This window comes from Muscardinus avellanarius, assembly GCF_963383645.1.
Source record: "Muscardinus avellanarius genome assembly, chromosome: 8".
NCBI classification, from domain to species: Eukaryota; Metazoa; Chordata; class Mammalia; order Rodentia; family Gliridae; genus Muscardinus; species Muscardinus avellanarius.
The window spans coordinates 104013627-104037759 of NC_137794.1; the positions used below are offsets into that span (position 1 = coordinate 104013627).

The 24133-nt window shown below is 43.0% G+C and overlaps 1 protein-coding gene across 3 annotated transcripts in view; it reads right to left on the reverse strand.

Annotated features, from left to right (window-relative positions):
- Positions 1-24133, reverse strand: part of SYNE1 (spectrin repeat containing nuclear envelope protein 1) — a gene marked incomplete at both ends in the record, with an annotated part of 486197 nt that overhangs the window by 140462 nt on the left and 321602 nt on the right. For all 3 annotated transcript variants that reach the window (XM_080699888.1, XM_080699887.1, XM_080699889.1), the window contains 3 exons: positions 9151-9342; positions 13902-14075; positions 15221-15415. In XM_080699888.1, the coding sequence (XP_080556014.1) occupies positions 9151-9342; positions 13902-14075; positions 15221-15415 (561 nt within the window). The remainder of the gene's footprint in view (positions 1-9150; positions 9343-13901; positions 14076-15220; positions 15416-24133) is intronic.

Below are 24133 nucleotides of genomic sequence, written 5' to 3' on the forward strand. Positions count from 1 at the left end.
ACCATGAATCCACTATTATGCATAATTATGACACACTAAGGGAAAAAGTAAGTACTTACCACCTAGGCGAGAGCCGAGCCTTCCTTAACCGAGCCTTAATGGACGGGGTGTGACTAATCACCCATTCTGAAGAACACATCGCAAAATGCAGATAATGTATTCTCCACCAAGGGTGCATTCACTGCAGGGCCTACCCTGAGCCAGGGAATCCAGGAAGGCCTAAAGTGCTGCACATGAAGTGGGCTTAGTTCTGGAAGTCAGCCCTTCTGCTCACTACATTTATATGTCAAAGGATCCATGACACTATTTTTTTTTTTCTTTTTACTGGTGCCTTGTAGTCGTACATCTTGATGGGGTACAAGATGGTGGAGGCATACATGCACACATCACTCAAGTAGCCCTTCCCCAATTCCCACCCCATTCCCTCCCCCTCCCTCCTTCTCATGTTGGGCTTAGTGATTGACTTTGATATGTAGCTTAGTGATCAACTTTGATATGTTTGTGAATGTACATCATGTACATTAGGGAATTTCTATTTTAATATGACTCAGGAAACACACATTAAGAGTCAGACGGTATTCTAGGAGCTCAGCGTATTCTGCAAAGAAGCCACAAGAGGGTCCTGCTGGGGAGACAGATAATAAACAAGAAAAGCTGAGCTAGCTTAAGTGCTTCAAGGACAGGAGAGAAGGTGCCGGGACAGAAAGCGGGGGTGGGGGGCTGCCTAGGGTGATCTGAGCACATCCCTAGAGCAGACTGCTCTATTGATCTCTGCAGAGTAAGAACCAGGCAGCTGGCCACAGACCTGGGGGGAGGGCTGCCCAGGCCTAGGGAGCCGCTGGTTCAGAGGCCCAAAGAGGGAGGGAAATTGGCATTTTGTAGAGAATTGTAGCAGCAAAGGGGCCAGTGTGGTTGGAGCAGGAAGGGGCAGAAAGCAGGAACATTTCTGCAGGGGAGGAATCTATTCAAGATCCCCGCTCCTCTGCCCCATTGGGCTCCCCCAAGCCTGATCATGAGCGATGGAACCTACCTCCCACCTCATGCACCTGACTGTCCACAGAGGCCCAGCTCTCCCTCACTCGCCATCCCAGCAGAATAGATGGGGTCTACTTACCCTTCTGTTTTTCTCACTAGAGTCTCACAATTACATGGTGAAATGTTGGTGTTGATGGACTGAATCTTTACCTGTGCATCTGTGCACCCTTGCTATCAGTGTTTGAAGCTCAGTGAACTGAAGCGATCAGACAAACGTGCCCACCCTGGGAGCCAACCTCCTATCTTTAAGATGATCTAGCCTAGCCTGCTACGGTGGCAAAGGCCTGTAATCCCAGCACTTGGGAGGACGAGACAGGGGATTGCAAGTTCCAGGACAGCCTCAGCAACTTAGCAAGGACCTAGCAACTTAGTGAGACCCTGTTTCAAACTTAAAAGATAAAATAGAGCTGGGAGTATAGCCCAGAGGTAGAATGCCCTGAGTGTAATCCCTCATACCAAACCACAAAAACAAAACGAAACAAAAAAAACAGGATGGGCAAGGAGTATAGCTTAAAGTACGGCCCTGGGTTTAACCCCAGTATCCTAATAAAAACAAAAAGATATGATCTCGCTGCACAGTGAAAGAATGTGGTTTAGGTAGAATCAGCTCATAGATGCATCCTTGGTTTAAAATATATTTTTTGCCGGGCACAGTGGTACACACTTGTAGTCCTAGCATTTGGGAGGCTGAGACAGGAGAATCTAGGTTTGCAGCCAGCCTTAACTACTTAGGGAGGCCCTCCACAACTTAATGAGACCCTGTTTGAAAAATAAAGAATAAAAAAATAGGGTTCAGGGTAGAGCTCGAAGGTAGAATGCACCTGGGTCCCACCCCTAGTACTAAAAAAAAAAAAAAAAATATATATATATATATATATATATATATATATATATTTAAATTTTAAGTAATTAAAAAATAAAATACATTATTTGCATTCTGCAAAGTGTTCTTCAGAATGGATAACTAGTCATACACAGTTCATCAAAATCCCCTGCTCCCAGGAATGTCTCTCAAAGATCCTCCAGAAGGTGGAGTGTTTGGGCTGGGTGGGCAATCAAGGGCACCGAAGCCCTTGCCCTTGATTTTCTGTATGCCACAGATTCACTGCCACGCTTCATCTTCCAATTATAAGCTCTACACGATCTTGGCTCCTCCAGGCAGAGTTCAACTTGAGAGAGCCTTAGCCTGTCACAGAAAGTGAAAGGTCATGTTTTCTCTCTTATGCAGAAGCTAGGAAGTAATCGGGAGAGCAGCGGGACTTCAGATAATGGAGGAGAAACTCCAGGGGAGTCAGGGAGGTGGCCCGGGGGAAAGGATGGAGGAGAGGGAAATGTCAATTGGGATTAAGTACATATGAGAGAGAGAAAAGCAATGGCAATGATAATTTCCTGTATGGGGAAGCCCACCGAGTGCTGTGGGCATGCGCGTCACTGTCACTATCACTGGGAACTGCATTATGACGTGAGACTAAAATGCACTAAAAAACCACTGGGGGTGTCGTGGAGTCCCTGTATCAGTCTGAGAGCGGCTCCCCGTTAGAGGCTAGCTGGTGTGACCTTGGCCACAACCTGGGGCTTTCCCTTTGGGATCTCGGCCTCCTCGCCCCAAGGTTCTTTTCAGCAAAGGTTTGCTTTTCAGAGCCCAGCCTGAATATCGCCTCGGAAAGTTGTCAGGGCGCTCAGTAATCTCCCTCTTCTACTCAGGTTACCTGTTTCCAATTCCTCCCATCAAATTTTATGCTTGAAAAAGATGTCAACTGAAATGGTCAGCCTTGAGAATCACTTAATTACTTTTACATTCAGATACTCAGACTCAAAACCCAACAAGGGGTCTTATTTGACTGACTGAGTCCAGAGCTTCAGAGAAAAAATAAAATTAAGCAGCACCTGCAGCCAACGGGTCATGTGTGTTTTCTATGTGGTTATGTTTGGATTTTTAGTTGGTGAATTTTTCTCTGACTCATGTAGTCATTTTAAAACCTAATACGTGGACCACAGGAAGCAAAAACGGGTTAAGAATCCAGTTCAGATTTCATTTCCTTTCCCCACAAATGAGAAGAGAAATACAAATGGTAATTAATTGCCTTTTATGCGGTGTAATAATGGTTTTCTCGGGGGACTGAGGAATAGAAAGTAAGGTGGCTTCTGACCCAGTCTCACTGGGTGGGGCTCCCCAACCTGTTTATTTTGGAAATTCTAGAACAGTAACCACTTTTGCCAGGGACATTCCTCAGAAGATTAATAAGGATTGGGAAATGCTAAACATTAAATAAAACATTTCTTTGTAAAGCATTTTATTATTTTTAATTGGGCAAACTCTCTGCTCCTTCCATGGATGGTGTTATATAAGATGACTTAAGCTTCTTAGGAAGAAAGACATAATTCAAGAAAGACTTTTCAAGTGCCCTGAAAGCCATAGCTTTACAAATAAAGAAACAATCCATTTGGGGAAAAAAGAGCTCTGTTAGTCACTGATACCCATAAAAGTCCAATTAGTTGAGACAGATGAATGTAATAGGTATTAGCACTTCATAGAAAAAGCAAGCAGCACTAAGAAATTATGTGTTGGGGTCTGGAGATATGACTGAGAGGTACAGTGTATGTTTAGCAAACACAAAACCTTGAGTTCAATCCCCAGTAGAAAGAAAGAAAGAAAGAAAGAAAGAAAGAAAGAAAGAAAGAAAGAAAGGAAAAATGAAGAAGAGAGAGAGAAACTGTATGCTTATAGACACATAAGGACTTGAAGGTGTTCCAACCCCTCCTAACTATTAGCCTCAGTTGAAGAATGCAACCTTACTATTTTCTGCATTTAATTTGGGATTTTCTTCCCAATTAACTAATATTGGATCAACTCTGAATTATTTTTAGTGTTGTACCTGAAGAAATATAATACAGCAATAACAATGTAAACTGGGCTCCTTTTATTTCCACAGATGAAAAAATCCTCTAAAATATCTAATTATTTCTAAACGCCATCAGTATTTTATATGCTGCAAACTCCACTGGATGAAAATAATATAATTTATAGCTATTTTTAACATAACCACTGACCAATTTCAAAGCAGTGAAACCACCACCACATTTTTTCCATCTTCACACATCACCCAGCAGCATCCTCATAAAAGCTTATATTTGTGGCAGAGCCAGGACTCAACTCAATTTACACAATTCCTGTGGTCCTGGGCAGGATGTGCTGGCCGACAGCACTGTCAGCTGCACAGCCCAGCCAGGACCTCAATGTCAGACTTTCAGCAACTCAAGAGTCCCTTTCCTCCCAAAGAAGGTGGCTTGGCAGTACTTGGCTATTGTTACATTGCTATGATTTCGGCATCCATTGTAAACATTATTTGCATTAAAATTCTCAGGATAAGACAAGTGTAGTGTGCACACCTGTAATCTGGGGCACTGAGACAAAAGGATCACACGTTCAAGGTCAGTCTGGGCAACTAACTAAGACCCAATCTCAAAATGTTTGAAAGGAATAGGGGTATAACTCAGTGGTTTAGTCTAGAAGGTGTGAAGCTCTAGATTCAATCCCCAGTACAACAATAAAAATTCTCAGGATAATTTATGTATTTATTTATTTATTTTTAGGGTCTGGGGATGGAACCCAGGGGCATTTGACTACCGAGCTACACCCCCTGCCCTATTTTTTATTCTTTATTCTGAAACAAGGCCTCACTAAGTAGCTGAGGCTGTCTGCAAACTGTGATCCTCCAGTCTCAGCCTCCCAAATGCTGGGATTACAAGCGTGTGCCACCACGCCCAACTAGGATAATTTATTTTAACTTAAATACTGTCCTCTCCCTTTATCCACAGATTAAGTTACCCACAGTCAACTATGGTCCAAAAATATTATTTGTCTTGACATTTCCACATAACTCTTATTGATTTTTTTTATTTAACTGTTCTGTTTTATTATTGTTGTTATTAATCTCTTATTTTACCTAATTTAAAAGTTTGCTGGGCGTGGTGGCACACCCTTGTAATCCCCATGCTTAGGAGGCAGAGACAGGAAGATCGCGTAGGTTTGAAGCCAGCCTCGCTGGCTTAAGAGACCCTGTTTTCAAATAAAAAATTATAAAATAGGTCTGGGAGTATAGCCTGGAGGTGGAAGAGTTCCATCCCCAGTACCACTAAAAAAAAAAAAAAAAAAAAAAAGTTAAACCTTCTCTCATATATATATATATATATATATATATATATATATATATATATATATATACAGAAAAAAAAAGTATATATAGTGTGGTTTCAGGATTCATTGGGTCTCTTGGAACATATCTCTAGAGAACATATCTCTAGAGAACATATCTCTAGAGAAAAGGGGGGAAGTACTATACTGTTGCAAAAAATTCAAGGCCCCTGCCCAGGTCACATGTTAGAAACAGGTAGATCAGGGTATAGTTGCAAAATAATCCAAAAGGAAATCCTGACTTGCAGGTATGCTTTACACACACACACACACACACACACACACACACACACACACACACACACACAATTATATAGAATTCTCTGTTAACTTTAAAACTGAATCCAAATTTTCCATCTCTTAAAAACCTGTTAGATCTAACAAAAGTGCCTGTGAATACTTGCACAAGACCTAGAGCTGCATCTAGGTCAGGAAAGGCAAGGGAGACCAAACCTTCCACTTATATCCTAACTTCTCTCTCCTACACAAAGAAACTGTGTTTGCGATCTCACTCCTTTTCAGTGACTTTCCCTTTACTGAGTTATTTTGATGTACAGGTAAATATGACGTTATTTTTCTGATGTTCTGACTAGGTCAGTTTTCTTGACCCTCTTCTCCTTCGAGCTGACCTCGGTCCTCTGCCGCTTTCCTGCAGAATGCCTGCAGCTCCCTCACTCTCCGTCCCAGAGTCCTCGCTGGTTCTCACTGTCATTCAGAGCATCCCTGCTGCCAGCACACCTGGACCAGCTGCCCCTGAGGTGGCTGAGGTCACCTGCTGTGGGTCCTGCGGCGTGTCTCCATCCTCACCTCACCTGTCGACCCCAACTGATGGTCTCCCAGTGGTCTCCAGGAATGAAACTGTCTTCTTCCCACCATACAGGTTTCTCCATGGAACTTTCTTTTGGGGGCTCTTCCAACTCTTCCAGTCTCTCCACACTTGACTGCCTCCAAGGCGGGCTCTAGGGCCTTGGTCCTCTTTCCCTACCCTACCTCCCCTGGAAAGCGCCTCACACCTCAGGCCTAAATGTCCTATCTAGCATAGATTGCTAAAGTGGGTGGTCTCACCCTGGGAGTGCTGGAACAAAAAACAGATATGTAAAATAATGCAAATTTGCCACTGAAACTTTCATTTATCCACTTTAAAAAGGTAGATTTTAATTTTTTTAAGTTTTTATTTTTTGGTGGTACTGGGGTTCCTGGAAGCCCTTCTACCTCTGGGCTATACTACCAGACCTATTTTATATTTTTTAAATTTGGAAACAGGGTCTCTTTTTTTTTTTTTTTTTTTTTTTTTTGGTGGTACTGGAGGTGGAACCCAGAGGCTTTCTACCTCCGGGCTATACTCCCAGACCCATTTTATATTTTATTTGAAAACAGGGTCTCACTAAGTTGCTGAGAACCTCACTAAGTAGCTGAGGCTGGCTTCGAACCTGCGCGATCCTCCTGTCTCAGCCTCCCAAGCGCGGGTATTACAAGCGTGTGCCACCACTCCCGGCAAAAAGGTAGATTTTTAGAAAAGCACTGAATAATATATTTTTTTTTCTAAAAGGGGCTAGAACACACATACACTTGGGAACTTTCAAATATAGGCTAATGGATCCAGCCTAGCCACACACAACCCAAATTACCACCGTTATCAGCATTTGAAATGCAACTATAAAACTTTCCCAGTCCTAAACCAAACTACTGACCTAGCTAGTTTTTCCCCACCCCCAAATCCGTTTCTTAGATGGTCTTCATCATTTCAGTTATCCAGAATCTGGCAATCTCTCAGCCCTGCTTCCTCTGTGCTGTGACTGGTCCCTCAGCTTCCATCCTGGTCCCCTACAGTACATACAGGTTCATGGGGCTCCTCTCTTCCCAAACACTCCGGTGGTTTCTCTTCAACACCAGTCAAAGATCGTATGGTGCTTACATGGCCCTTTGGTCCCAGGGCCCATTGTCACCCCTCTCTATGGTATAAGGTTTAAGTCTTCCATAAATTCATACCTTGAAACCTAATCCCTAGTGTGATATTAGGATTTGGGGCCTTTGTTGTTGTTGTTGTTGTTGTTGTTTCCAGTACTGGGGATGGAACCCGGGGGCATTCTACCTCCAAGCTACACTCCCAGCCCTATTTTTTTTATTCTTTATTTTGAAACCGGTCTCACCGAGTTGCAAAGGGCCTTACTAAGTAGCTGAGGCTGTCCACGAACTGCTATCCTCTGGTATCAGCCTCCCAAATGCTGAGATTACAAGCCCCAGGCCCAGCAGGATTTGGGATCTTTGGAAGATGGTTTCTAATGGAATTAGTTCTCTTATAAAAGAGTCCTTCTGGGCGTGGTGGTGCATGCTTGTAATTCTAGAATTGCATTCAGGAGGCTAAGACCAGAGGATGGAAGTTCATGGCCAGCCTCAGCTACTTAGTGAGGCCCTCAACAACTTAGTGAGACCCTGTTTCAAAATAAAGAATAAAAAATAGGGTTTGGGGGTATAGCTAAGAGGTCATACCCCTTGGTTCCATCCCCAGACCCACCAAAAATAAAAATAAATAAGAGTCCAGAAAACTAGCTAGCCCTTTCTACCATGTGAGAACACACTGAAAAGATGCTATTTATAAATGAGAGGGAGGGAGGGAGGGAGGGAGGGAGGGAGGGAGAGAGAGAGAGAGAAAGAGAGAGAGAGAGAGAAGAGAAGAGAAGAGAAGGAAGAAGGAAGAAGAAGGAGGAGGAGGAGGATGAGAAAACACTTGTGGATAATGAATCTACTAGCATTTGGAACTTAAATATCTCAGCTTCCAAAACTGTGAACCATAAATGTCTATTGCTCGTAAGCTTCCCAGTGTAGGGCGCTTTTGTTATAGCAGCCTGAACAGCCTGAACACACATGGTTTGGCCTCATTTGCCGCTACTCTCCTCACATTTACTTTGCCCGGCAACACTGGCTCTGGCAGCCCAGGTGTGATCCCCCAGGAGCCTTTACACTTGCCTTCTCCTTTGCTGGAGCTCTCTTCTCACATGCACACGATCCAATTTCCAGGCAAACTTTGCAAGGATTCCTTGGGTTCCTGGTTTAAAGCTGAAAGCTCTTCCAGCTCTGCCTGTTCTTAGCTACTAGCCTTATGTCAGATGACTTATAGGTTTTAAAAATGTTTTATTATTTTGGCATATAATAATGCTTCTTAATTTTATTACCTGTCTCCCTCAACCATAATCCTCTGAAGATAAGAATGTAGAGATGGATGATACTGAAAGTTGTTTTCTCTGCTGTTTCATTCGAGCAGAGAGCAGTTGGCATACAGTAGCTTCTCAATAGTATGTTCTTAATTTTTGCATAGGATGAAAATAAGAACTTGTAAGTATTAAAATATAATTAAAAGCTAAACAATAATAGTATGAAAGAAGCAATAACAATATGGTAAGACTGAGTGAAAGTATTCCAAGGAATATAAAGATAAGAAGATTGAGATATTGAAATTTTTAGGCATGTATGGTAAAAAGTAGAGGGGGTAAAAACAAATATAGCACACAAATACTTAAAAAACAAAGGTCAAAGAGTAGAAAGAAGCTGGGCGTGGTGGCGCATGCTTGTAATCCCCGCTTGGGAGGGGATCTAAAACACAGAATGTAGGGGAAATGTAAACACACCATAGCATATCTTCACCTAGGACTGTGTCTAAATTTTTTTGTTGGGTGTGGTTATTTGTACTTTCTTTTTCCACACTGCAGTCCCCAGGTCTATATATTTAACTAATCCGAACAAAACCTATGAAATTCTATGGCAAAGTCAGGTGAAGATTAGCACAGCACACCGGATGCTGGTGTAAAGTGAGTGTGTGCAGGAGCGTGTGACCTACCCTGTCTCCCTCCTGCACCTGCCATACTGGAAGAGGCGAGCAGGGGACCCGTTGGACCTGGGCTGGGGCCCGCAGCTGCCCTCACCTGCATGTTGAGCTGCTTGTCGTGCAGGGCCCTCTGCAGCTCCAGCAGGCTCCCCTTGAGCGTCCTCAGCTTCACCGCCAGCTGCTCGGCCTCGTCCTTTGTGTGCGCCTTGCCCTCCAGCAGCAGGTTTTCATTGTGGACGGACAGCTCCGACAGGGCCACCACCTTCTGCTCGATCTCCACCAGCATGTTCTGCAACAACAGAAACCTGGATGAAGTGCACACATCCTGCCGGCTCTGCGAGGCCGCTTCCCAGGGAGAAACACAGCCGCCCATGGTCCTTCACCAAAAGGACAGGCTTCCACGATTTTTTGTAGTTTTCCACAGCCTTGAAGAGTGGTAAGTAGATTTTTAAAAAAATGTCCTGAGCTTTGCCAGGCGTGGTGGTGCATATTTGTAATCCCAGCGCTTGGGAGGCTGAGACAGGAGGATCGCACAGATTCGAAGCCAGCCTCAGTTACTTAGTGAGGCTCTCAGGAACTTAGTGCGACCCTGTTCCCAAATAAAAAATAAATATAGGTCTGGGAGTATAGCCCAGGTTCCATCCCAAGTACCACAATAAATAAATAAATAAATAAATAAATAAATAAATAAATAAATTTCCTGAGCTTTTCAATTTTTTGCCTCTTTAGAATTAGATATGAAAACACACTGAAATCCAGGTATGGTGGTGCATGCCTGTAATCCCAGTACTTGGGAGGATGAAATGGGAGGATAACAGGTTCAAGGCCAGCCTCAGCAATTTAGCAAGGCTCCATGCAAATTAGTGAGATCCTGTTTCAAAATAACAAATAAAATAGGGCTGGAGGTGAAGCTCAGAGGTAGAATGCTTCTGGATTCAATCTCCAGTACTACAAAAATAGATAAATAAAATAAATTGGAAAAGAGGCAGAAAAACAAATTTTATATAAATAAAAACACATAAAGGGAGTCATTGCCTTAGTGTTATTTCATTATTATTATTATGATTATTTAATGATTTTAGTTTCAGATTATGACACTATGGCTAATAGTAAAAAAAAAAAAAATCCATGATTGACATTTTCCTTATGAACTTGAAATCAACCCTCTTTCAAACATGTTTTCTAGCCGTGTGGTGGCGCACACTTGTAATCCCAGCATTTGGGAGGCTGAGGTAGAAGGATGGCAGTTCGAAGTCAGCCTCAGCTACTTAGTGAGGCCTTTTGTAATTCAGTGAGACCCTGTTTCAAAATAAAGAATAAAAAAAAATAGGGCTGGGGTGTTGCTCAGAGGTAGAATGTCCCTGGGTTCCATCCCCTGTACCTCAAAGAAAAAAAAAAGATTTCTTTAGACTGATTATTTTTTTCACTTTCCCCTCCCCTTCTTTTTTTTTTTTTTAAATATCATGTATTTTGCCAGGTCTGGTGGTGCACGCTTGTAATCCTCTCACTTGGAAGGCTAAGACGGGAGGATCGCACAGGTTCAAAGCCAGCCGCAGCTACTTAGTGAGGATCTCAGCAACTCAGTGAGACCCTGTTTCCAAATAAAATATAAAATGGGTCTGGGAGTATAGCCTGGAGGTAGAAAGCCTCTGGCTTCCACCTCCAATACCACCAAAAAGAAAAATAAAAATGTATTTTTAACCTTGCATTTCCAAAAATATGTCTTTATACCTGTGAAAACTTTATTGCTGCAGGGTTTTCCTCTAACATGGAAACTAAAGTCAGAGAAAAAGCAAACTAATCTCCTTCTTTTAAGGTGAGAGCTTTTAAAAAACAAAAGACACTAAAAATAAAAATAAATACATTGTTGTCTATAGAAATCATTCTCTTTTTATATTGCTTAATGATAAACTTTTTGAGGTATATATATATATATTTTTTTTGGTACTGGGGTTCCTGGAAGCCTTCTACCTCCGGGCTACACTCCCAGACCTATTTCATACTTTTTATTTGGAAACAGGGTCTCGTAAGCCATCGCGGGTGGCTTCGAACCTGTGTGATCCTCCTGTCTCTGCCTCCCAAGCGCGGGGATTACAAGCGTGCACCACCACGCCCGGCCCAAGTGATTTATTTATGATAAAATATATTTAATTTCCCGATATGAAATCAGAATTGGTTCCATCCCTTCAACTTTTTTGGTTTTTGTGGTACTTGGGATTGAACCCAGAGCCTCTCACATGCTAGGCAAGTACTCTACTACAGAGTTACATCCCAAGATCTTTTTACTTCTTTTTTTTGAGACAGGGTCTTTCTAAGTTGTCCAGGCTGGCCTCGAACCTGTGATCCTCCTGCCTCGGCTTCCTGAGTCGCTGAGACTGCAGGTGTGTACCACTGTGTCTGGCCTTTTCCACCAACTTTTAAGAGCACAAATTCAAGCCATCAAACTGGAGCCAAATGGAAGAGCAAAACTTCAACTGAAATAAGAAAGATGGTTTCCTGAGGATTATGTTTGAGAAGCTAACACAATTTTGTGAGGGTGGACTTTTCCATTGGGCACACCTGGCGCTATGCTGGAAGCCTATATATAGTACTTTTTGAGGCCTGAATTTTTATTCCTTTTGAAATAAGATGAACAAATTAAATAATAATATAAATCATGCATTGTTTATAATATAATATATAAATAAAATTGTATATTTTATTTATTTATTTATTTATTTGGTGGTACTAGGGGTGGAACCCAGAGGCTTTCTACCTCCGGGATATAGTCCCAGACACATTTTATATTTTATTTGGAAACAGGGTCTCACTAAGTTGCTGAGAGCCTCACTAAGTAGCTGAGACTGGCTTCGAACCTGTGCGGTCCTCCTGTCTCAGCCTCCCAAGCGCGGGGATTACAAGCGTGCGCCACCACGCCCAGCCTTATTATATTTTAATATTTAAAAATAATGTGTGTATGTATGTATATGTATTAGCAGCATTTTTCATGGGGAAAGAGACTCCCAAAAACAAAGTACCCTGGCCCACAAAAGTCATCATGTGCCTCCAATTCTGAGTAACAGCCACAGTTATAATGATTATATAGATGGCTTAATATTAGATTACAGTGACTATATTTATAACTGACTTAATATTAGATTTTAATCGACTGATTTCTCATTTTGATTGGTTTTAATTAATATAGAACAAGCCAATCATGGTGGTACACGCCTGTAATCCTAGTACACGGGAGGCTGAGACAGAAGGATCACAGGTTCACAGCCTGCCTCAGCAACTTAGTGAGAAAGACACTGTTTCAAAATAAAAAATAAAAAAAGGCTTGGGAGTATATCTCGAAGCTAGAATGCCCCTGGGTTCAATCTTCAGTACCAAAAAAAAGAATAAAATCTAACTTAATATAGTGATGAGTTATTAGATTTAATAAGCTAGTTTGCTTGTGTGGTTTCAATATCATATGCTTCGAGTTTAAATATAGTAAAAGAACCTGCTTTAATATTCTGTGAAAGTTCTAAAATGTATTGTCTAAAATATGTACGACGCACATGTTTCCGATACTTGTTCAGGTGTTAACTTCAACTGCTAAAAACAGATGCCTCCTTTCAGGATAGAAACACACAAAAAAGAAGATATAAAGAAAACATTCCCAAGGGCTGTCTAAACTCCACCGGCACGGCAGAGAAGAATAAGGCCTTAATTACACATAGGTAAATTTCCTAAGGCATTTCAAAACCAAATGATAACAATCAATATTATGAATCTCAAATTATAAACGGGAATGGCCTCTGTGTTGCACTACATATTGTAGAGCTAAATAATCAGTGATGCTTTCATATGTCCTATCATCCCAAATGAGATAAATACAAAACGGTGCACACTGACAGGTAACGTGGTAAACAGGGTAGAGTCTCGACCCACGTATGAAGTCTGATATATTGATAATCACTGAGGTTTGATGACAAATTTATGGAAGTTCATTGTTTGTTTGTTTGTTTGTTTGTTTGTTTTTGGTACTATTTTTGAACCCAGGGGCAGTCTACTTTTGAGCTATACCTCTAGCCCTTTTTATTTATTTATTTATTTATTTATTTATTTATTTATTTATTTTGTTGTGAATCAGGGTCTTGCTAGGTTGCTGAGAGCCTCGTTACATTGTGGAAGCTGCTCTTGAATCTGCGCTGTTCCTGTCTCAGCCTTCCAAGTACTGGAATTACAGGCGTGCGCCACCATGCTCCGCTCACTATTTATTCTATATTTATAGGTGTGCATGAAAATTTCCATAATAAAGAAGAAAACTAATATTGGACTAAAGACCTTAATGCGATTATCCCTCACATTAATTCCTAGAGACGCGATGTGAGAGGAAGTTCGGTGCTTCGAAGGACAGCCTGACAGCCTTCCTTTGTTGAGTCTGTCTGAGTAAAACTGACGTTGGAAAGGTTTTCCAAATAACACGTCAGGATTAGAACAATAACCACAGCAGAGCACCCGGGGATGCTTCCTGCTGGGTTTATTCAATCTGACTTCACTGATACAAATTCTTCTTATGAGCTAGCAAATATAGGTATTAAAAATACTGGGGTATCTATATAGTCCTAAAAAATGTCCTTTAGAAAGATAAAGATTTTTCAAAGAGTAGATACTACTGGTAAAATTTTTTTTCCCCAAAACTATATTCAAGTTTGAGTTTTACTAAAGTTTTTCCAATGAATTTCCTTTCTCCTCCCTCTCTAAATAGATGGAGTGCTTGAGTTGTACACATTGTTATCTCCACACCCACACTTTCCCAGTCTCCCTTCTGTGGCCCGATGCACTTTGCGATGCGGCCTTCCCTGGAGACCACCTCTGTACCTGGCAGTCCACCAGCTGGGCCTCCATGTCCATGGGCTCCGTGGGTGCACCCAGGGCACCGTCCAGAGTGGCCTTCGTGCTCAGGAGCCAGTGGTCCAGCTCGTCCGCCTCGCAGCGGTACCGCTGCAGGGCCTGCTCGTGCCTCTGCTCCTCCAGCTGCTCATTTAGCTTTTCCTAGTGAATAAGTGGAATAGAACACAAATTACTGAGGGGAGAGAGCTTCTGAGCCAACACTGGGGTGATGGTACTTGGTTTTGGCTGCGCCTCAGAAGCACTTGGGATACTTAAAAAAAATACCTGTGCTTAGGCCACACGTCAGAACAATACATCAGGATTTCTGGGGGTGAGTGTCAAGTACTTTTTTTAGATTCCTCAATGAAGCTAATGTGTACCTTGAGTTGAACCAATTGTTCTCAAGCTGTACACCTATAGGATCAGGCAGTAATGAGAACAATGGAAATAGGCCAAGGATTAGAACAAAACTATAGCATTAAGTAGCTGGTAAGTGGCAACAGACAGTTGATCTCCGTGTGCGGGAACGGCAGGGAGTGAGGGGAAGGGGGGCAGCTAAGAGCATCTTCCCATCACCCATTCCAGACAAGCGAGGGACCCCCGTGAGCGGGTGGCCCACTTGTGTCTTAGAAGTCCAAAATCAACGGCAGAAATCTGAACCTTTTGGTTAGAACTGTGGGTTTTTCCAATCAATGCTTATAAATAATTTATGTTAAAAAATAACTCGAAGCCAATGGCTTCATTTTGAAACCTCACAAGTTTTATGGAGTAAAGGCAATAGAAGGTAATTAAAAAGTTAACTTTTGCTGGGCATGGTGGCACCCGCTTGTAATCTCAATACTTGAGAGGCTGCGACAGAAGGATTCCAGTTTCACTGCCAGCCTGGTCAACCACATGATCCCTTCTGCAACTTAGTGTGACCCTATTTCAAACAAAAAATTTAAAAAGTAGGGCTTGGGTTGTAGCTCAGAGGTAGAATGCTCCTGAGTTTAATTCTCAGTAACACACACACACACACACACACACACACACACACACACAAACACACAAAGTTAACTCTTGCTGGGCATGGTGGGATGTGCCCGTAATCCCAGTACAGGAGGATCACAAGATCAAAGCCAGCCTCAGAAACTTAGTAATACCCTCAACAACATAGCAAGATCCGGTTTCAAAAATAAAAAATAAAATGGGGCTGGGGATGTAACTCCGTAGTAGAATGTCCCCGGGTTGAATGCCCAGTAACAATGGTGGGATGGGGAGAGATCCTTCCATAGCGAGGGGTGGCTCAACTTCCAATTCTTGGTTACCTCCAGGAGCTGGCGTTTCCCGGAGGCCTTCATCCTGATGGTGGACATGCGCTCGGCCAGGACGGTGAGCGTGGACTGCAGGGCCAGCTGCTCGGCGGGGTCGGACTCCCTGGCCTCGGACACCAGCTCCTCTGCGAGGGCCGCCTGCAGCGTGTTGATCTCGTCCTGGAGCATGAGGATCTCGTCCATCAGGGCCTGTGGGGAGGACCACGGTCAGCTCGTGTTTGCATTTCTGGACCCAAAGTCTTGGCCTGGCTGACTTCATGGGGACTGAGCCTACTGGGAGACATTTCGCTGGGACATCATGGGATCAGAAATTGGGCAGTACTCACTAAGTTTTGAAGGGAAAGTGTCAGAATGAATGCCAGACCATTTTTTAATGTTAATGCTGCGTATGCCACTAACTTCAGTGACTTTGAAAACTTTAATTAACCTGTCAGCATTAGGTGAGTCTGATGACATTAAAGAGTCAGATTCTCTGCTGAAAACCAAAGTCATTACTTTCACATGATCTGAAGCAAGAGAAACTTGCGGGTTGTTTCATGTGGTAACGCTCTCCTCAGTTTTCTCCTTCTTTTCCCAGGCCTCCTCTTCTCTATCCGCAGGCTCTCCCGGGCTGTGGGAGACCTCTTCAGTGGTGTCCAGTCAACAAATTTCAAATGCTTTCTAATTCTGAGCACTTCCAAAAACATATCTTTAATCCACACAATTGTCCTAAATGTCAGGCTTGCATATCAACTTACGAAGTAAGTGGCATTTCCGTCATATTAAGCATTATTAAGTAAAACCTACAGGAGGCCATTGCTTTGGACTCCGCTCTATTCTGATCTGCAGAAGAACAGGCTAAGAATCAAAATGGCTACCCATGTTAAGTTCCAGGACAGCAGATGTAAAGCGAGGTATTTATCTGACCTTCCAAGAAACCAAGAGAAACAGAGTTAACAACCAAATTGCCAAGGCCAACTAGTTTCAATCAACATGATAATGAAGTTTTCTAGGTTCTAATCCTTACCCTGGAGAACCTACCTAAAGTGACCTGATGTTAACCATTCAGTTACTTTCCTATTGTGTCAAGATGGAAGTAACTTTCCAATGACAATCCACCCTAGGCCTGTGGTACACGCCTATTACACGCCTATTTAAGCTGATATAGGAGGATCACAAATTCAAGGCCAGCCTGGGTAACTTAGCTAGATCTGGTCTCAAGATAAAAAGTAAAAAAGGGCTGGGATCAATCTCAGTGATAAAGTGCTTCAGGATTCAATGACCAGTGTTGGGGAAAAATGAAGAAAAAGAAAAGAAAAATAGAGGAAATGGCTAACCTACTCTGTGTGTGTGTGTGTGTGTGTGTGTGTGTGTGTGTGTGTGTGTGTGTGTTACTGGGGATGAAACCCAGGTGCTTTCTCCCTCCAGGCTACACTCCCAGATCTATTTCATATTTTATTTGGAAACAGGGTCTCACTAAGTTGCTGAGAGCCTCACTAAGTAGCTGAGGCTGGCTTCAAATAAGCCTGATCCTCCTGTCTCAGTCTCCCAAGTGCTGGGATTACAAGCGTGCGCCACCATGCCCGGCAGCTAATCTGCTTTTTAGTTTTAATTTTTTCCTTTTTTTCCCCTAGGATTTTCTGTCTGTAAAAACCAATGTCTTCTATCTAGCCACTGAAACACTGTTATGGATTTGGGGAATTGACCCAGGGATCTTTGTTAGATCCCCTGGGAATAATTTCCCAAAAACTCCCCAAAGAAACAAAACAAACAAACAAACAAACAAAAAAACCCCAGAAAAACAGAAAAAGAGGAAAAGATAGAAATACAGAATAGAAATACAGCCCCATGCCAAAACGGAATGGGGGGGGGGTGACTCAAAATGAGTACATCAAAGGGATTACACGTGGACCGGACTTTTTATACCCATGACCTCCATCTTGTTTACATAATTCTGAAGTAGTGAATGTCCCTGTAAGGTACCTCCCCCAGCAAGGTGTGGCAAGGTGTCTGCTTTCATGAAGGGCAAGGTCAAACCCTGCTCCATCCTCCCTAGATCATCATGTGGATCTGTCTTTAGATAAAGGCCTAGTTCTCCTCTCTTACAATCTGTCTTTAGATAGAGAAAGGCCTAGTTCTCCTCTCCCATTGACTGGTTAATTGCTTTTGGCTAGGTCAATTTACATTGGAATAGTTGCCTGCTTTTAGGCAGAAACCAAGTCCTTGCACAGATTTGCCCCTTACCCAATTTTTGAAATATATTAATAATCAGAGCTTTCTCAAATTTTCCTAGGCCATTCCCAATACTGGTACAAACACTATATTCTATAGAATAAAAATAAAGGCAATTAAGATCTAACAAATAAACTGGGCACAGTGGCACATGCCTGCAATCTCAGTACTTGTGAGGCTGAGACAAAAGGTTCTAGGCCAGCCTCAGCAACTTAGTAATATCCTATTTCAAAATAAAAAATAAAAAAGCTCTGGGGTGTAGCTTGAAGGCAAAAAGCCTCTGTGTTCAATCTCCAGCATCAAAAAAAAAAAAAACCCTTAAAACCAAATTTGCTGTAATTTTGTCCGTTAACAGTACAAAGCCTGCTTCCTTTCCCATCTTCCACCACTCCACCCTCAATGCCCAAACTGCGACATGGGAGTAACACTTTCTTCTCCTTTCCTAGAATTCCACCTCTGAATCCTACAACTCCAAAATATATCCTGTAAGCCAGGAGTGGTGGTGCACGCTTGAAATCCCAGCATCTGGGAGGCTGAGACGGGAGGATTGTGGTTCTCAGACAGCCTCAGCTACCACTTGGTGAGGCCCTCTGCAACTCAGTGAGACCCTATTTCAAAATAAAGAATAAAAAATAGGGCTTTGAGTGTAGCTTGGAGGCAGAATGCTCCTGGGTTCCATCCTCAGTACCACAAAGAATAAAAAAAATCCTGTAGATCTGCCGGTCTCCACTCCCCTGTTCAAGTCAGTCAACTCTTCACACCTGTGGAGGGCTCTACTGGGCTCCTAATGGACCTACCTGCTTTCTCCCTCGTCTCTTCACTCCACTTTAAAGGTGATTACAGTCACCTTTAAAAATATTGCTGCTTTCAGGCCAGGCGTGGTGGCAGCAATCCTGCCCGCATTCTGGAGGCAGAGACCGGAGGAGGATACCTGTTTGCAGACAGCCTCAGCTACTTAGAGAAGACCTTCGCAATTCAGTGAGACCCTGTTTCAAAAATAAAATGACTAAAAATAGGGCTGGGGGTGTAACTCGGAACAATGCCCTTGGGTTCCATTCTCAGTACAGAAAAAAAAAAAAAAAAAAAAAAAAAAGTTTCTGCTTTCAAATACTCCACTTCTGTATTTTTATTTTATTTTATTTTATTTTATTTTTTGTGGGTCTGGGGATGGCACCCAGGTTAATTCAACCTCCGAGCTACACCCCCTGACCTATTTTTTATTCTTTATTTTGAAACAGGGTCTCACTGAGTTGCAGAGGGCCTCACTAAGTAGCTGAGGCTGTCCGCGAACCGCGATCCTCTAGTCTCAGCCTCCCAAATGCTGGGATTACAAGCGTGCGCCACCACGCCCAGCCACTCCGCTGCTTTAAAATACCTATGGCTTCCTGCCTGTGAAATAGAACATGAACTCCTTGCCTACTCTGGTGGTCTCCCCTCCCTGCTTTGTGTACCCCACTTTCTTCTTGGCCCCTGGACTCCTCTTCATTAACCCCAGCCCCCCAGCTCTCGCCGGCCCCATCACTGAGCACATGCGGCTCCATGGGCTGGGGCACTCCTGCCTACCGGGACCCTCCGTCCATCCTTCAGGCCTCCCATGCCTGCAGAGGCCTTCCTCTCTGAACCTAAAAGAACTCGAGCAACCTTAAACAATAGCCGATCTAAAAGAGATCTAGCATTCTCTGTCAGTACCATCTGATGTTAGCGCCTTCCTGTTTTAACATCTGTCACTATTACACGTTTATTTCACATTTTTTCCATATTTTATGACTTGCTTACTACCTGGAGTTTTCACAAGAAAAATTCTCATTCAGGATTTGAACAGCGTTTTAGAAAAACAGACACTATTGCTCCTTGGTATCTGAGCTAAGATTAACTGAAAAATTCACCATCTCTAAGAGAATTGACCCTGGCCAAGGAAAACTAACCGATTTTGCATTAGCCAGCATTGCACTTTCCCACGTGCAAAGCTGTGTGCGAGGTTCCCATCTCTTCCATAGAGTGCGGCCTCTCTTGAAACACAGCGCTGTCCGAGAGAGTGCACACCTGAGAAGTATTCAAAAGCAAAATACAACCAAACACCTCTTCCTGTCCTGCTGTCACACCCTGTCCAATTGAGCTCCTTCTTTTGCAGTACTGGGGACAGGACTTTGGGGCCCTCTATGGCGGAGCTTCACTCCCAACCTATTTTTGTGTGGGGGCAAGGTCTCATTATATTATCCAAGCTGCCCTTGAACTAACAATCCCCCTGCATCGGCCTCCTGAGTTGCTGGCATCACCGCCATGCGCTAAGGTGCCCAGCTGGTCCAGTTGACTGCGAATATACTGGCATACTACACACATCCAGAAAAGTGCTTGGGCTTTAAGAGTGTGGCTCTATGAATTTTCACAGAGTGCACATACCCAGGCTGCACCCACCCAGACCACGAAGTAGAGATTTCCAGGACTCCGTGCCCCCTTGCTACTCCCTGTGGCTACTCCCCTCTTTCCAGCCACAGGGTTAAAAGGTAACCTCACACCTTGGGCTGCACCTCAGCTTTATGTAAATCAACTCTGGTAGGATGCTTTGTTTGGTGGCTGTGCCCTTCACTTCCTACCAAGGTGGTGAGACCCTTGGCAAGTTGCCTACTTTCCCCCTGGTATCATATGACACTGTGAGCTGGTTTGTGACTCCTTAAACCTCGCTCGTGTGTTCATAGTGGAATCTTCGGAGAGTTTTAATCTGCATTTCCCTGCTGGCTGAGTCTGGGCACTTTTCCCACCCTTCTTGGCCATCTCTTGGGATTGCTGGGTAGACTGATTTTGCATATTCTTTATTGGAGTCTGTTCCTATTGACACGTGTTGTTTCTATGTTTTGGGTACTGTTGAGTTCCTGTGTTTCTTTTGGTTCTGTGCATTGCAGATGTCAGCTTCCATTTTGTGGAAATACCTACTTCCCAGTGTATTGGGGAAAGACTTCTTTAATGATATCTTTGGATAAACAGAAAGTCTTAATTTTTTTTCTCAGTACTGGGGATGGAACTCAGGGGCATTCTACTTCTGAGCTATAGCCTCGGCCCTATTTTTTATTCTTTATTTTGAAAGAGGGTCTCACTGAGTTGCAGAGGGTCTCACTAAGTAGCTGAGGTTGGCGAAGAACCACAGTCCTCCTGTCTCGACATCTCAAATACTGGGATTACAAGCGTGAGCCACCACGCCTGGCAAAAAGCCTTAATCTTTTTATAGATTAATATTTTCCTTAATAGCTAAGGCTTTGGGTTTGCTTCTTTCTTTGTGTACTGAGGATCTTCTAAAAGGATTCTGAGCTGTGGGTGTGAGTCTGTGACACAGTACTAGGTTAACATTCCTGAGCCCCTAGGCCTGAGGTTTGAACCCCAGCACTGGGTACGACTCAAAGTGTGGGCCTTAGGTATTGGTGTCAGTCTTCCAAAATTTTGTTACAGGTTTGTGACAAGATAAAGATGTTGACGGCAGTGTCAAGAAATTTTATAACAACTTGACATTGCTGTGACATCAAATAGGATTTTAATTTTACAAAGTATTAGTCTGTGCTGTATTAGAAATTAAGAAAGAAGAGCCAGGCGTGGTGGCGCACGCTCGTAATCCCAGCATTTGGGAGGCTGAGACTGGAGGATCGCGGTTCGCGGACAGCCTCAGCTCCTTAGTGAGGCCCTTTGCAACTCAGTGAGACCCTGTTTCAAAATAAAGAATTAAAAAATTGGGCAGGGGGTGTAGCTCGGAGGTCAAGTGCCTCTGGGTTCCATCTCCAGATCCGCAAAAAAAAAAAAAAAAAAAGAATAAAAGAAATTAAGAAAGAATATGCCACACAAACTGGGCATGGTGGCACACACCTGTAATCCTAGTCCTTAGGAGGCTGAGGCAGGAGGACCAGAAGTTGCCAGCATTGGCAACTTAGTGAGGCCCTCAGCAACATACTGAGAGACCCTGATTCAAAATAAAAATTAAATAGTCTGGGGTGGTAGCTCAGAAGTAGAACATATCTGAGTTCAATCCCCGGTATCAAAACAAACAAACAAACAAAAAGTATAAACCAGAGACAGTTTGGGAAGCACTATTTTAAAACTTTTTTTTTTTTTTTTTTGGTGTTTCTTTCTTTTTTTTTTTTTTTTTTTGGTGGTACTGGGGTTCCTGGAAACCCTTCTACCTCCAGGCTACACTCCCAGACCTATTTTATATTTTATTTGGAAACAGGGTCTCTTAAGCCAGCCCGTGTGGCTTCGAACCTGCGCCATCCTCCTGTCTCCGCCTCCCAAGCGTGGGGATTACAAGCGTGTGCCACCACGCCTGGCACTTTTTGGTGTTTCTAATTTTACATTTAGATAGATACATAATTCACCAAATCAATTAGTGTTCATTGTGGGAAGGTAAGGGGGAAAATGATTCTTTTCCTTTCAATTATTATTTTGTAGTGTAATCTTTGCCATAAGTCAAAGATCTGTGTACATGGGGATGAGCTTCTGGTGTCTATTTCTGTCCCACTCATGTGTTTGGCTGTCTGTACACATGCCACACTGTCACAGTTTTTAGAATTTGTAAGTCTCATAATCTGGTACGATATATCTTTCAACTTTATTCATATTCTTGAAGGTTCTCTTGGTTATTCTCGACCTTCATTTTAAATATATATTTTCATAAATTTGCAATATGTTTAAGAGTTAGCTTTTAATCTCTACCAAAAAACTTGCTGGAATCTGAAAACGACATTGCATTGAATGAACAGACATCCTCTTTATTATGATTCAAAGTATTCTTTGTCCAGTGACTTATTTCCTACTGTTTTATGATCATTTGTTTGGTACCTGTTTGATATATATATGGTCTACATATAGCTGGGTATGGTGGCACATGCCCACAATCCCAGTACTTGGGAGGCTGAGACAAGAGGATCCCACGTTAAAGACCACTCTCAGCACCGTAGCAAGGCTCTTAGCAACTTGAAGAGACCCTGTTTCCAAATAAAAATAAAATAGGGCTGGGGGTATAGCTCACAGTTAAAATGCCTTTAGGTTCAATACCCAGTAGGAAAAAAAAAATTTCTTACCTGCCCCCCAAAAATCCATGTATATATATATATATATATATATATATATATATATATATATATATCCATATCTATATAAATCCATATTGCTTGGCCTGATTTTAAAGGCTCATCCATAATCAGACTGACCTCATTCTGTCTCTTTCTGCACAGATCCTTCCTTAAAGAGGAGCCTCCTCCAGGTTTCACAGTGTTCCTTCTCATTCTCTCCTCCTTTCTTCCCTACACACATTCACATTTTTAGTGCTGCCGCCCCCTCCTGCTGTCATTCCCAACTCTCCCACTGTGCCTCTCTGGGTCCTGGCTAGATCTCATTGGATCCACTCCCCACCACTCTAGCCTGCAATTGTATTTGTTTCCTGCGCCCTGTGTAGGTAATTCAGGCCAGCACCATGCAGGCTTTTACCTCCTGTGTTAGTAGAAAGCTTGTCTTTGGGTTCTGCAAATCATAGATGCCCAACAATTCAAGACATGAAAATTGATGTCTGAGTCAGGAAGCAACCAGAAAAACAAAACAAAACAAAACAAAAGCAAACCTGCTCAATACTTAGTGGATTTGACCAACCAGGTGCGCAGTGCAGTTGCTGGCTTATGTTTCTAACTCACGGGGTTCTAAAATAGCTGGGAATTCTGGGCAGTAAGGAAAAGAATAGGGACCCTAGAGCTGTGGGTTTTCATCCTCTTAGAGGCAGGCCTGTTCATGCTTCAGATCCAGCAGCTGAGCTATCCATGGGCGTGGGGTTTCTTTTGGTATTTCAGAACATTTTATAAAGATGAAATGAAGGTGGTGGTTGTGTGAGGTAGCTACCTAGAATGAGCAGGTGGGCAGACTGGGATTGCCCTGAGGGAAGATCTGAGGGAAAAGGCCCTCATGAAGGAAAATACGGACTCCCACCCAACTGCAGCTGCGGTTAGAGAACTCAGGGCCACGCTGAGGCTGGGCGGATCCGCGTGCTCAGCCCTCTGCAGACTTTCAAACAGGCACCAACTTGGCAAGAAGAGTTTCCAACCTGTAAGGACAGAAGCATTGAACCAAGCCTGCGGAGAGAGCCTCCTCCTCAAATGCATATGCCGGGGGAGGAAGGTTTCCAAACCGAGTAAAGTCGCCAGGTGGGACTTGCTGCCATTTTTCATTCTAGAAAGTGGTAGAGCCTTCCAGAATGTAATTCCTTTTTATCACGGCCTTCTTTTACACGGTGCCCCCACTTTTTTAATAAGGTTTTTATGCTCCCTATTTGTGCTTTCCATCTGAAATCTTCTTCTGGGAAGAAGCATAAAGTAAGGAAAAGATCACCGCTGCCACGGTAAACTTCTAGGAGAGATCATCAACTGGTCACAGTCACATGACACGAATGTGCTCAGCACTACTGAGTTATGCATTTGAAATTATTAATTTTATGCTATGTGAATTTCATTGTAATTAAAAAAACACAACAGTCTTCAGTCTTAAGACAGGAGCGGGTGTCTAGCTGTTCCCCTTGGTTTCTGTTTTCAAAGTGAGGATTTGGGGTGACATGCATGTCTAGGGGCTTCTGATCTGTGATTACGAGGAGACACGGACACGTAGGTCGATTTAAAGAAGTCTTTGAGCATCCTGTGGCATGATGCAGGGAAGGGAGGAGGGATTTGGTCAGTG